Below are 14,882 nucleotides of genomic sequence, written 5' to 3' on the forward strand. Positions count from 1 at the left end.
AATACAAATGAACCAGCTGGTGATGTTTTCACACAGGCTTCAGGAGAAATCCGAGTCCAGGCCGGCCAGCGTCAGCCAGCGGGAAGGGCAAAGCGAGACATTAGTCAGGCGGAGCCATGAATGGCGTTCCTTTGCACCCTGAGCAATGGGCTCGTTTTGCCTGGTAATCAAATTAATTCTCTATCGATTTTTCGCGGGTTTTAACCCGTACCCGGTGAGTATTTTTCACACGTCCTTTGGGAGGGCTTGCAGACGTCGCCGATCCTTTTTTCTTCGCCCTCGCCGCTCGCGGGTGGGACGCTGCGCCGTCTCCTGCACACTCGAGGACTCCCACCCCGCGGAACGCCGGCTCCTCTGTACCAGCACCTCCCCACGGGTCGTCATCAAAAACCTGGATTTTCGCCATCCTGACGTTCGCATCCCGATTCCGCAGTCGTCAAAATCCGGTCAATCTGGGGAACGTCCCGCCCCACCACACACCAGGAAGACAATAATGACCTTCCTCCGTGGGACAGCAGGACATCTTCCACCCGGACTGTAACTACTCACTGTAGGCTCCAAATTCTGCCTACAACGGAGAACACTTATGCCTTCACGCGCACGCGCGTGCCTATACGTTGCACCCGGGCACAGGCACTCTGAGTTTGCCGCGCTGATCGCTAATTAAACCTCCTTCTGCTCCAGTTATGTTTCTCAGACGTACACTGCTTCCACCCCAGATACACAAAAACATTTTCTGAGTTCCATCAATCTATAACTAAGCTAAACTGGCTGTTCAGGAATAATCAAATTAACGTGGACTCCAACCAATGGCAAATTTCATCTCACACACATGTCAAATGAACAAAAATGAACACTGAAACAGGAGGCAAAATTAAGAAAAATCTTCAAAGTTTAGACATTCTTAGAAACAGGAAGCCTTTCCATATCATATTTGTGAACAAAGTCTTTGCACTGATGCTGCCTTAAGCTACTTAACACCGCTTTGCTGGTGGTACTGTAATTTCACCATAGTCAAAAGGCAAACTGGATCCTTTGGGGTTTCTGTTAATAATTATAAATAGATTGAAGAATTCTTAAACACAAATTCACTGACTCAAGGAAAGCAAACTGACTTATCAGGATTGTAGTTTAGTATGACTTCGCACAATGGTTTCTAAGCCTTTGCACACTAACTACAGTTTTCTAACAATTCTTATATAAGGTAGAATAGTTTTGCTCCGCAAGCTACTGACACAGAATGGTCTGACTAGTATTCTTACTGCAGTTTCTAAACTGAATAGTGCTGCTCCTATAAATTACAGAATGTGAGGTGTGAATTGATATTCCTGTTTCACTGTGTTAACAGAGACTAACTTTTTGGTAATTACTATTGCTGATAAATGACATTTTCTCTTCTAGCTGAAATAAACTTCCACTGCTTTTCAGGCAACGCTGAGCTGTATTTGAGATGGGATTTGGGGGTTTTAATACATATGTAATGCTGGTTTGAATTATGACAAAGGGATTACAGTTTCGCTGCTGGGAGAAAAAAAAAGGCCTAATTCTTTACTGTAGTCATCCACCCTGGTTTACAGACTACAGTAAGAAATTACCACATCAACATTTACAAGAACAAAACCAAACTTCTTTAAAACTGGCAACCTAAGAATATGTGGAACCTCTGTGATATGGACATGAGACCTGACCACGTGGTACACAGCCAAGTTTTAAAGAGTAACTCCATTAAATCTGCAGGCATGTTTTCTTCTGTTGGCGATTAATTTTTTCCCTACCCCCAAGGGAAACTAATGGGACACCTCTTTAATCATTAGAAGATACTCAAAACTATATTACGGTATCAGTATGTGAATATAGGACAGATTTAGATGACAACATTTTACAATTTAGTAAATTACAATCTCCCTGAAAAATAAAAGTTACTAGAACACATTATCATCAAACCTGGTCATACAGGTCCTGTTTGCAACTCTGCCGCTGGTTTAAAGTGGGACTTTCAGCAAAATAGTTACACCTGTTTCCCCATTTGTCAGTTGGCAGCTGCCAATACTTCTCTTCCTCATACAACTGAGGAGGCACAGAATCAAGTTAAGCTCTGGTGCAGAAGCAGAGACGTCCAGTGAAGACAGTTATATCGTGGATTAACTTCTCTGTTTGTAAAGTGCATGGTATAATCAGCATGTACCAAAAGGAAAAATGGACTAAAAATGAGCCCTTTGAAAGAGATACAGAGTGAGAGCAGAATGTCTTGCACTAACGTTATGTATTTAACAGTTTTACATGAAATATTTATATATAAAAATTTTGTTAAGTGCTTTTTCTCCAATTTAAAAATCTAAAGAATTCAAAAATAAGGCATTCAATATTTGAAAAAGTACAGATTTACAAAATGTGTATATTCTGTCATGAAAACTCCACACCAACATTATACACTTGGAAAAAAAATACAAACAGGATATATTACAAATTTATGTAGCAATAACTTAGTTCATACCATGCAATAAAAAGTACGTTAATCAAGATACACAAGCTTTTAAGTTTCCTAAACTGGAGGGCTTAATTCCATTTGCAAATGAGTTTTTATGCAAATTCTTAGAACTGTGGCACTTGAAATTTCTGGTAGCCTTTCTATTGAGAGTTAAATTGTACATAATGATTATGAGGATGGAGAGTAACAAAGCAGCTGTTACGAATCATTCCAACTTTGTTCGACAATAGCTGAAACTCTTTTCTCATATTCGCGTTTGTTCTCCTGATAGAGTTGTGCCGCCTGACTGTTTGCTGGACTGTTTGGATTAGGTTCATCAAGCAGAGACTGTAAAAAGGGGAAAACAAAACGTGAGACACACCAACACATTTTAAATCAGGGAAAAATCAACTTACAACTTTCAAATCAAATGTGTTTCAGGAGACAGACATGACTCATAAGAGCCCAACTGAAAAAAAACCCAACAGTTAAACTCATGGTTAGGCACCCACAATTACACTACTGAACCTCAAATTATATATTGCATAAGCATTAGCACTGCGTATACTTCTAGGTTCACAAACCTAACAGATACATGGTCATTTGTGCCAGTTAGCAGTATTGCTAATTGATGCTAACTGATTATTTGGTAATTACACTACTACTGTCATCCAGGACTAAAGAGGGGCTTAAGATGCCTCCTACAAAACTTCCCTGTAGAAAAATAAAAACAATGATACAGGAGAAAAGAAAATGTATGTTTTTGCTGTGCCAGGCCATTTTTACTTATTCCAAGTAAAGCAGGTTTCAGCAGTATTGTCTCCTTGAAGACTTCATAGGGCAAGGCTTCACGATAAAGTCTGGTGTTTCAAACACTAGGCAAATTCCTACATCTGATGTCCTATCTTGACTAAAAACAGTTAAAAAGGAATCCAAATCAGTAACAGTTTTCCTGTAAAAAGTATCTAATGGCACTTTTGTAGCTCAAAATTAGTAATTACACAGGTCAGCACCTTAACCTTTATTTGATCTAAAAGGCTACTGCTTAGCTCACAGGTATGTGAAGTCCCCCTTGACACAGATACCTGCTAGCCACATCACTGAGCTCCATATTTGGGAGTAGAGACTAACACCACTACAGTTACTTGCTAAAATAGATGTAAAGTTACCTGAATTGAAGTTAAAATAGATGAAACATCGTATGTTGGACTCCAGCGATTCTGAAGAATATCTAAACATATGCTACCATCCGCATAAACTGTAAATACAACATAGATATCATTTAGAAACTATCAGATTTATTTTAGTTTGCTCATTACATACTGTTCAAGGCAGAGCTACTGTTCCAATTCAGACTGTGCTTAAATTAATGCTTTAGGAAAGAGGACAGCAGTTATGTCTCTCAATTTTCTGTAGTCTGACATCCTGTATTTTGAAGGAGATGTATTACTGGCAGTAACAGAACACTTAAGTGGAAGAGGAAGAAGGTCTAAAGATTATGGCATTAGCACAGGAACTGGTAGACTTGGTTTCTTGCTCCTCTTGTGTGACTGGCCCAGATCCACACAGAGGTGAGGCCTCCCGGAGAGCAGCGAGACGTTTATGGCAGGAGTGGAATCCGCTGCACCAGCCGCGGATCTCTCAGTCTGAATGGACTCACGCACTGAACAGCGGGAGTTCTTGCCCCGCTTTCACATACTCTACGTTCACTATGAGAGACACTAAGGCAGACAATAGAAAATACTGAAAAGTCTGCCTGAAACCCTACTTCTGTCTGGATACGTATCAGTAGTGTTAATACGAGAGCCCGTATGAAACTGAGACTCGCCACTCAAACTTTCTACGCCCTAGTCTAGCTTGTTCATGCCAGTAAAAACCAACAAATGACAAAAACCCTGTCAGAGGCATACTGGCCCGCATGTTACGCGACAGGTGAATGGTTAGATGGCACTGTCTAAGAAGTCACAGCACCGAAGCCAAGGTCAGCCTCTGTTCAAAGAGGGCTCAAGCTACAAGAAATGCTGAATTGGGCTTATGCTGCAACCCTCAAATTGAATCTATACTCCCCTTTGCTACAGAGGGGCTTGGAAAAGTAGAAGGCATGGTTTGTGTTTTCTGCATGCAGGAATAACTGGATAAAACCTATTAAGTGCTGGAGCAGGAACCATGGCACTCTCTCTCATTAGGCTGCCCTCACCGTTGAGTTTGGGCCAGCCTCCTCCTCTGCACTCTCCTACGACCATGCATTGCGACCTTCTTCCTTGTGCTAGTACTGGTTGGTACAGTGAACCAAGCAAAGGCATGGAATGGGCTGAAATATAGCCTGACAGAAATAAATAACATTTGGCTTGATCAGTTCCCTACTCCGATTTACGATGTGGCTGCACATACACGATTGCTGTTAAATGGAAGGGGGCAGGAATCTGCAACCAGAATTGCCTCTTTAAGCCAACCTAAGTGCAGCTGCTGCTGAAAATGCTCACAGGCTTTGCTACTGAGGCTATATATTGATTAGAAAGAGACAGATAGCTGCTTCTTAATAGCATAATAATTCTTAATTTTTCATCAAGCAGCTGCTGTCCTAGGCATCTATTTAGGAGGTAGCAATGAAGAGAGATGGAGAGCTGTTAGGCATTCTGGAGCTTTGCAGAATACATGACCACACCGTAATATTTAATGGGTATTACGGCTAAATAAAAATTATTTACTCACCATTTGGATGGAACATTTTTGATAAAAACCTAACAGTTGGAGGCTTATTTGGATATTCTTCGGAAAATTCTATTACTAGTTTAAAAGTACCTGTCCAAACAAACATAAATACAATCAGATAACTAACACCAAAAGAACACCTCCAGGAACATATACAGCATCAGCTAATTTATCTGCTCCATGATCGGTATTGCTTCTCACCATTATATAAACAAACAACACTGGCTCTGGTTTCTTTTCATATATTTCAAGTGATAATGGAACTACTACTCGAGTGATAGTAATAAACCCAGCAGCAGCAGCAGCTAGGTGGAAGCTTGGAGACTCACTGTATACATGGCAAAGGCAGCTAGATCCAACATCAATCATCCCACCACCCTCACCTTTTTCTGTGACCCAACATGCCGGTTCCATAGACTTCAGTGACTTTAAGGCGTTTCATTAAGAAGGCACTGTGGTGCCAGCAAAGAAACGCTGGAATTTCATAATCGGCAATCTCAGTCTTTGGAGCTCGTGACTGATTCACTGAAAACCTTTATTATGGATCAGTGAATAATTTACTGTAACTCCTCCAACCCAACACAGAGAAAAACCCATCTGCTGCCGATTACTGCAATAATACTATAATTATTAAACTCATTATTCCTCATATGCCTAAGGGAGCTTCATTACACACCAACTTTCATGTTTATGTACAAATTCGGTATTCCCTCCCCCTCACTGAGTTCTATATTCAGAACAATTGAAGATCCTTCACCTGTTCTTCATTAGGAGAACAGAGATGAATCAAACATGCCACAAAGATGAAACCAGAAAAGCACGCTGTCTTGTTGAGCTTAGCTATGGAGAAGTGAAAACACATCTGGCAGCATTAGACCAACTTCCCCCACTAAAAGCTCTAGTGTATATGCATAAACAAGTCTTGGTATAAGCACTGTTTCATAGCTTTCTAACTAACCATCAACCACTATGACAAGACATTGCTTACATCAAAATACATATTTTTATAGCCAACAAGACCTTACTCCTTCACTCGCTTGCTTAGTTTGTTCCAGATTATATACAGATAACATCTATTATTTTTTCAAAGCAGAACAATGTTCATACTGGCACTATTTATAAGAATGACAGAGGATATAAAAGTTAGCGGCTTACCATCTTCAAAAGGTGTCCCTTCTGGCCTGAAAGGTTTTAAAAATAAACTCCAGTTAAAAATGATCATTACCTACTTCTTAACAGGCACAATGAATTTGTATCATCATCTTCATCCTCCCCAAGACACAGGTAGAGGCAATAATTTAAATATTTAGAGAAGTATCCAGAGGCAACCTCTGAGAGCTTTGGCGTATCTAAGACAGTTTCCCATAGCCAATCTGCTAGTTGAGATATCTACTTTATCATCATGCCAAACAATACATATGCCATTATGTGACTAGATTGGAATTAATGAGCAAATTACTAGCAAGCATTCTTCAGTTTTATGAAAGGATACTAAGCCAGTTCCTGTTCTGTAGGATATCTAACGTAACTTCCTAGACAGAACCGGTACCGTGTTCTACTGGGAATCAATCCAATCACTGCTAATACATCTGGATTTAACGGCCGAGAACATGCGGCTCTTATGTACTTTAAAGAGGAAGCCTGCTTTTTCCATAACCCAACTCCTACACAGCCTAACCTATTTCTTAAGCCATATGCAAGCTTTATTCAAAAAAGATTAATAAATTCTAAATTTTTTCTTTCCTATGCATTCTGTATTACCCCTGAAAACAGATTCTTACCACAACAGCACACTTGGTCATTTTTCCAAGTTTCCTGACTTTACGTACATAAAATAAGAGAATCATTGTAAAAACGAAACCCAGGTTTTGTTATATTTAGCCCTTTGATACAGAGTTTTATAGTGATCAAAAACTCTTACCCAAATATAACTGCATTCCATTGCATTATATTATTCTCAGATGGTGCACCACTGACACCCACAGGAGGGTCTTCTTGCAATCTAAGAATTACAAATATAGAATAACAAGCCTTATATAAATGAAATACTTCCACCTGCAAGTATAATTTAACAGTAATATCCAGAATTTGTAAATATTTTCTCATTCCAAATCAGAAGGTACACAAAGCATTACACACAGATTATCAATACTCTGCAAGACAAACCTACAAGGTGATACACATCAAGATTTTCCCATGTATTACACCAACACGCTACAACAACCCAACAGGTTAGATTAAGTGTGCAGGGAGCAAAGCATTAACTTTAAGAATAATTTAAAGCACGACGTACAGCTGGGATTTACAGTACGAGAGAGCGAACTGTGGAAGAGCAATTGTTGCTGGCTGCCACAATGAAGAAGAGAACAAATTGCAGCCACAAACAGGAGCTGAAAACCAGCCAGTGACACTTACACAGCCCACTTGCTGGGACTAAGCGTGAGGGACCGTCAGTGGAGCTTTTCCTGCATTCCCAGATCTGTGTGCGTGTGTGGCTAAATTTGGTATAAGCCTATTTTGACTGGCAAGCTGATTGCTTCAAAAGGAAGCAATGGGAAAACCTGTGTACTGCTCCCTCTTACCAGTTCAACAAATGTGTTTATCTCTAAAGTAATCGTTTAAACATTTTGAATTCTTTCTAGTTCCTTAATCCTTGGACTAAGGAAAAGCACGTTATGTATCAAAAGCCACATAAACTTGCGCCAGACAGAAATATATATCGCAACCAAAGAACCAAAGGATGCAGATACTGTCCTTCTGCCCATCCTTCTGTATACCAATGTTTCCGCTTAAAGGTCACCTAAGACCCTGGAACAACGCAAACCAGGAAGCCCCAATCACCTGATGAGCAATTTGCCTGTTCAAACCCCTTTGGTGACAGCTCCTACCCACCCCACCTATTCAGCCTCGAGTTATGCAAGAATAAAGAAAATGCAGTGACTGCCCTTGCTTCGAAAGCAATTCTTCAGCGTTAACATGAGGTTTGACCACATCACAGTACAGTGATATGAGCAAGTCGCCACCAAAAGCCCTGCAGACCAAGGGACAAATTCTAACTAAATGTCAGTGTGTAAATGCACATGTATTCAGAGCGGACACTGGTATACAGCCAGGCAATTCTCCTGCACTTGCACTGCCTAAGTCTGTGGTAAAACTGCATGTGTATATGGACGCCGAGCAATGGCGTTGCCCTACAGAGACAGCCCAGAAGCAGGGCGCGCTCCGTTTGCAGCTCGGATCGCCTCTGAACTCTGTGTTTACATCCTTGCTCTCCGAGCACACACAGTTCAGACAGCTTAGTATCAACAGCATAAACCACCTACTATTTTGGTCAGGGAGAGCAGGAACAGGACTTCTTCCTATGTGACAGCCAGGCTGCACGCCAACAATAATGCCTAAGCGTTCAGCCTGACAAATGCATCTGAAGGATGACTTTGGTTTTTAGATCAATTTAAAAGCTCACGTGCACCCTGCTGTCAAAGGGTCTAACTACAGAAAGGTTGTGGCAAGGACTGGAAATGAGCCTGATCTGAACAGGGCCCAGAAATCTTTAACACCTAGGGGAAATGTAGTATTTGTAGCCCCTTTTCTAACAGGAAAAAACCAACCAAACAAAAAACCCCCTTATTTTTCTGTTGGTTTAGTCAAACAAATTAGAGGAGATACAAAATCTGTTGAAATGTTCTCTCTCCACTGCTCTTGACAATCACAGTTTGCAAAAGGAGTTTATATTTAAAGAAGTGAATCAGAGTTCACAGCACACGGTCTGCTTTTTCAGTATGAGGTACAAGTAACATAAGGCTGAACAAATACATAACTTACAGTAGGAAAGAGAAGAGTAAAAAAAACTGACATGAAAAAGTTACATAAGTTTTAGGGTATCAAAGTTGTCATTTATTTGATAAATAAATTTGATTTATTTTGTGTTTACTTGGCTATACTTCACAGCTTTAGTCTTCTCTCCACCTTAAATTTCAAAATTATTAAACCAGTCCTTCTACAATTATAAAATCATAAAACCCACATCTGATTGCAATCTTGAAAAATTACTTAAGTCTCTCACCCTGAAAAAAATCACTGGTTCATGTCATCTGTGTAACTGAATACAATAAAAAAGACTGAATATCCTGTTTTGATTTGAACAGGAATCAAGCAACACCCACTTAGCAAACACCAACACCCAAATACAACAGAAGAGGTTGGCTCCACATCTCAAAAACATCCAACTTTTTGTAGATTCAAAAATCAAGCTTTTACCACTGTAGCTTTACATGCAGTCACATAAAGCAACTACAATACGCGTCAACTGTTTACTGATGTATTTTCAGGTACTGGTATAACATAGCTAAAAAAAGAGACACTATCAAAGCTGACTCATCAACAACTTACGAGTGACTCCAGTCCAGGGAAATCATACGACATATTGTAAAGCTTACAGAAGAACCCCCCACCTTTTTCTATGCTCTCAGTTATAAGTGTGTTTACATGTCAGACTGGAAAGAAATTATTCTAGAATCTGTGGTTCAGTCATTACCATTTAAAAGAGTGCAACTAATAACTGCTTCTGTAGCAGTTTGTATATATTATACAGAGGATTCCTCATGACTGAAAACCTTAGACAGGATAGCATGCGCATAAAAACATTAAAGGGCATTTTGCTTTTTATTACATACAGGCAAACGAAGCGTTTGCCAACTCTTTGTGCTTTGTTTTTAGATGCCTGTCCCGAACTGCACTTCTCTTCGGAGACCGTCAGCCCGAGCGGCCTCAAACGGATCTGAAGCCCGGTCTGTTCAGCAAACTGGGCCAAACACCTTCGGTATTCAAAGGCTGGCGTCAGGGAAGGGGGTGCGGGAAGCACGGCGCAAGCCTTCGGCCTCGGCCACCTCTGCACCGCCGGGCCCTCCTAGGGCAAGGGCACCTGTAAAACACACCCTCACCGAACCCCGACACCTGACAGCCCGTCAACAACACCCCCCCCCCCCGGGGAGGCTCCCCCGACCCCCGCAGGCGGGCAGGCCGGGTCTGCCCGTGTTTTGAAGGCACCGACTTCAACTTTTATCCTCAGACGCCCCCAGCCGTCGGCGCACGGGCGAGGCGGGGCGGCCGGGGCCGCGGCGCACAGCACAAACAAAGCCGGCCCTGCCCGGCGGGACCCCCCCGGCAGGTACGGGGAGAGCTCCCCGAAGCGGAGCGGGGGGGAACGGGCGAAGCTGCTGGCTCGGAGCGCGCCCCTGCTCCGCCGCCCCCACCGGGGAGGACCCGGGGAAGGGGGGCTCGGTGCCAGCCCCCGTCCCCAGCACAAAGGAGCTGGGGCCGGAGGGAACGGCCCGGGACACGCCGTGTTCCCCCCCCCCCCCCGGCTCCTCGCCCTGCCGTTGCCCGCGGGCACGGCCCCGGGCGACCGGGGCAGCAGCCCGGCGGTGCGACCCCGAACCCCGGCCCCGCAAACGGCGGGGTCAGGCCCGCAGCCGGGCGGCTCCGGCTCTACCCGGGCAGCAGCGGCGGCGCTTCCCCCGCTGCCAGGCCGGCCCCGGCCCCCGGAGAAGGTGGCCGAAGCGGAGGTGCCCGCTCCCGGCGGCGGGGTCGGGGCGGGGGGGGGGGGTGTCCCGCTCACCTCTTGAAGTCTCGCATCAGCCTGCGCCGCGCCGGGGTGGACATGATCGCCGCGGGGAGGGAAGGAAAAAAAAAAAAAAAAAAAAAAAAAAAAAAAAAAAAAGAGTTCGCGGCCGCGGCGGCGCCGCCTCCCTCCGCCGCCTGCACAAACAACCCGCAATGGCGTCTCCCTCCGCGGGAGGCGGGCCGCGCCGCTGGGCCGGCCGACGTCGCGGGCGGCGGAGGGGAGGGGGACGCGGGCCGGCCCACCGCACCGCGGGGGGGGGGGGGGGGGGGGGAAGGTGCCTGCGCGCAGCTCCGCGCCCGCGGAGCCGCTGCCGGCGTTTGGGAGAGGCAGCGGGAAAAGGCTGCGGGGTCGGAGCGCCCGGCTCCGCGCCGGAAGCTATTTTTGTTTTGTTTTTTTAAGATGACAGTTTTGGGCACGCACGAAGCAGATTTTAGGAAGGGAGCGACAGCAAGCTCTGCTTTTAGCACGGAGCCCTCTGCGGCCGGGGAAGGGAAGAGGTGGCTTAGGCTGCGTGAGCGCACCGGCCTAAAGGCAAATGGATGTCCTCAGAAATAATTTCAGAAAAATACTTGTATCCCGTTGGCTTACGCTCTGAAGGGAAGGTGGAGGGGAACCAGGGAAGTGATGCTCCCCCCTTTTTTTTGCTTTTAATCCCATTTCTCCAACAGACTCGAGCAGACCTCTTTGAAGTCATGACCTAATTCTTACGCGGAGCCTGGGAAGTTAGCCCTAGAACTTGGATTTGTGTGACTACATGTGCCTCCTTGCCTTTCTTTCACATGATTTTAAGGAGGTCAAAACATCATGAGACTCATAATGAAGTAACAGAAACAAACACCGTCTTCTCCCTCTGCCTGTTTCTTTCGCCTCCAGCTATCCGTGTGCTTGAAGAGCATCAATCCTGGGTTTAACATAGCACAAAGCTCCTAACTGCTTTTTGCCAAAGTCCATGCCAAGCCCGCGTTGCAGCAGCTCCACTGACGCAGGTTATTTTAGACACAGACTGACCTGGGTGCTGCTCTGAACTGGTACACCACACAGGTCAGGATTTTACCCTGCAAGGACTTATGCTCTGAACACTTTTTAACCCAACATCCCACCTCAGGGAAAATATTCGGATGCTAAAAGTGAGATGTAAGCATAGGAATTTACATAAAGCCTGGTACCGCAAGGGAGCAAGCTTTTCAAAGAGGCTTGGTAATAAGAAACTATCATTCCCCAGCCACTAAAACATTATTCCCCACACTAGTGAGAAATGGTTCCCGCCAAGCAATCCTCTCTTCTGGATTTTCCTCCTCCTCCTCCCGTCACACAGACGTTTTGATTTTACATTCCACTGCTGCTCCTCTAGCTTTATACAGTTTATATTTAGCCCCAGCTAATTGCAAGGGAGAAGGCAGACTGTAAAAAACAAGCACAAGCTTGGACCTGTGCAGATAATTAACATCGCTTTAACAACATTCATTATTTCGTTATTAAGTCCCGCTCCGCTGCGATTGCCCAGACAGGGCAGTGAGAGCATCCCCTGCCCCGAGGGCAGCTCTCTATCTACGCTTGGAAGCTCAAGCTACCCTCAACTCGCCCCCCGCCCCCCGCTCAGAGCTCCCCCGCAGGGCAACAACAAAAAACCAAACCCCAAACACCGAACAAGAGTTAAATCTGAAATCCTGCGTTGTTTCCACCTGGCTTGGGAACTTTTTCAAGTCAGCTCAACAGCAACAATATTACTTCTTCCCTGACACCACGGGGGGACAGCATGGTGACATTATCTAATGGAACGTTTTCTCTTTAGTCCTGTCTGGCAGTTACACAGGTGTGGCCGGTAGTTTTATTAATAAATTGAAAGCTTTATTTTTTCCCTCTGAAGAACCAGCTGCAATTTCTGCTCTGTTGATTGTACAGCACACCTAGGTTTTAAAATGAAGTTAACTATATCCCAAGCTAGTTTCAAAAAAATCAGTCCCACTGTAACGATAAAAGAGAGGCTCTGCCCTTGCTAAGGTGGTTTAATAGGTCTCAAAATGAAATCCGCACTAAATAACCACTTTAGATTTCTATCTGCTGATAATTATTTGCAGTACCTCCTTGCTTAATGAATTTAAGTGCATCACTGCCGTTACTGTTTAATTCACCGTGGGCATTTTAGTTTAAACTTTTTCAATTTATCATATACTTGTAACCCACTGACTTCCAGAGCTAGGTGGAAACAACAATTTCAGAACTAACTTTTTCATTTGGTGTCTGGAGGTTTGGGTTTTTTTTTTTTCTGTGCAACCGTTAAAACTATCCACTGTAACAGTGCTTCAAAAACTTGGAAAAAATCCTTACGCAGTGTGCAGTCTAGAACATGAATGAATGTTTTCTTTCTACAAACTTCTTGAATAGTACTGAAATAGATATAACAAATTCCTGACCAGAAAGTTGGTTCAAGTTCCATTTTTATCCCTATTTTTTTCCCCCAAAATATTTGATAGGGGATTACATTAAATAAAAAGGTAGTATTTTGCAGCACAGTCATTTTATACTAATCTTGAGTAAACACTACATATTTGTGTAGCATTTTGCAAAAGCAAAAATTTCTAAGGTAACTTTGTCCCATCACAAGATGAGAAGGTTGAGAAGTAACAGTGAAAGGAAACTACTTGCTTCTCTGTTTGTTAAAACAAACCATCCTCCTAAAAACTTCTTTTTTTTTTTTCTTTCCAGGTCACTCTTATGCTGTAGTGTCCTTCTGGGAAGAGTTATTTATATTAACATCAGTCAAGCCCAAGACTCCAAAATTAGGGAAATGATTAAGCCAAGTCACCTGTTAGAAACTGGTTTTGTTCTCATTCATTGCAGTGGCTGCTGAGGAGCTACACGGGGAGACTCTGCCAGGTGCCATGCCATGCCATTTTTCAGGAGAGACAATCCTTCTTCCCAAAGCACTCAGCAACAAAGATAATCCACCAGGTCATGAGGCAAAGAGATGACTGATTTGCTCACCCTTAGCTCCAATATAGGACCAAGTAAGCAGTGCCACAGTAAAGAGGAGAATTAAGGACCTTATTTAACCCACACAGCAGCAGAGCTAGAAGCAGCCTCTGAAACCCCCACAGCCTGTTGACTGAAGGGTGTTACTTCAATGTACCCCGATGCCCAGCTCATCTTCCAGAGTCCCCAAGCCTCCTGTGTGCCTGTTACTGCCTCCAACCCCACTTCCAGTTTTCAAGAAAAATACCAGACTCAGAAAAAAAAATTCCTGCGTGGACCTACTCAACCTGTCCTCTTATTTTGACAGAAAACTACTGATTATTATTCTTTGACTGCACTTCAGTGAAGCGTGCTCGTATTTACTTAGGGGCATACTACCTACAGGAACCGTAAGCACAACAAAACCCCAGAGCTACCACACCTGCCTCCCTCTCTCCACTACACCGGCTGACCAGAGGGTATTTAACACTCGTTCTAAATGACTCCACTTCCCCACAGGCTCAACGCAGCCACCTACTTCAGGACTTTTCAAGAATCTGAAGGAATTCCCTCAAATTTTATGTACGTAGTCGTTTATTTTCACAAAGAGCGGAGCGGGGAGATGGCAGTTCTGCCTCTGGGGGCAGCAGTCACCCCTTTCACCAGCCCGGCGCTGCTGAACACCCTCCGTTACCTGACACCACGACCCGCGGAGGCGACGGCGACCGCGTCTGCCCGAGCAAGAGACATTTAACGACCGGCTCCCGCCGAGGAGAGAGCGGCGGAAACCGCCGTTCTGAGGGAGCGCGAGGCGGCGCCCCGCCCTGCCGTGCGCCTGACGTCACGGCGCCGCCGCCCCACCCGTTGCCATGGCAGCAGGGCCTGGCGGCGCAGAGCGGGACGGCCCCCGCTCCCGGCCCCGGTTCGCCCGTCGTTCCTCCGGAGCGGCGGCGCCGAGGCTCGCCGCAAGGAGAAGCGGGTGCCGGGGGGGCCGTCCCTCCGCAGCCCCCGACGACACCGGGCCCGGGCCCGGGCCCAGCCCCGCCGCGCTGCTGGCGGGGCCAGGCCGCAGGCGGGGCCGTTCCCAAAACTACCAGCAGCCATTTTTTGGAACAGGGCGATCAGGCC

At 44.8% G+C, this 14,882-nt stretch overlaps 1 protein-coding gene across 5 annotated transcripts; it reads right to left on the reverse strand.

Moving 5' to 3' along the window:
- Positions 1–876: 876 nt before the first annotated feature.
- Positions 877–14,554, reverse strand: UBE2B (ubiquitin conjugating enzyme E2 B). Of its 5 annotated transcripts, none has more exons than XM_029997881.2 (6): positions 14,449–14,548; positions 7,101–7,181; positions 6,335–6,360; positions 5,180–5,269; positions 3,637–3,725; positions 877–2,815 (listed from the first exon to the last, which is right to left on the reverse strand). In XM_029997881.2, exons 1-6 carry the CDS (start codon positions 14,502–14,504, stop codon positions 2,687–2,689), a joined length of 471 nt encoding a protein of 156 aa, XP_029853741.1. In that variant the 5' UTR covers positions 14,505–14,548; the 3' UTR covers positions 877–2,686. The 5 variants fall into 5 exon arrangements, with proteins under 5 accessions (XP_029853741.1, XP_029853743.1, XP_029853742.1 ...); XM_029997883.2 differs by lacking the exon at positions 14,449–14,548 and adding an exon at positions 13,609–13,934; XM_029997882.2 differs by lacking the exon at positions 14,449–14,548 and adding an exon at positions 10,797–10,963.
- Positions 14,555–14,882: the final 328 nt, after the last annotated feature.

This window comes from Aquila chrysaetos, chromosome 22 (assembly GCF_900496995.4).
Source record: "Aquila chrysaetos chrysaetos chromosome 22, bAquChr1.4, whole genome shotgun sequence".
In the NCBI taxonomy this organism is placed as follows: Eukaryota; Metazoa; Chordata; class Aves; order Accipitriformes; family Accipitridae; genus Aquila; species Aquila chrysaetos.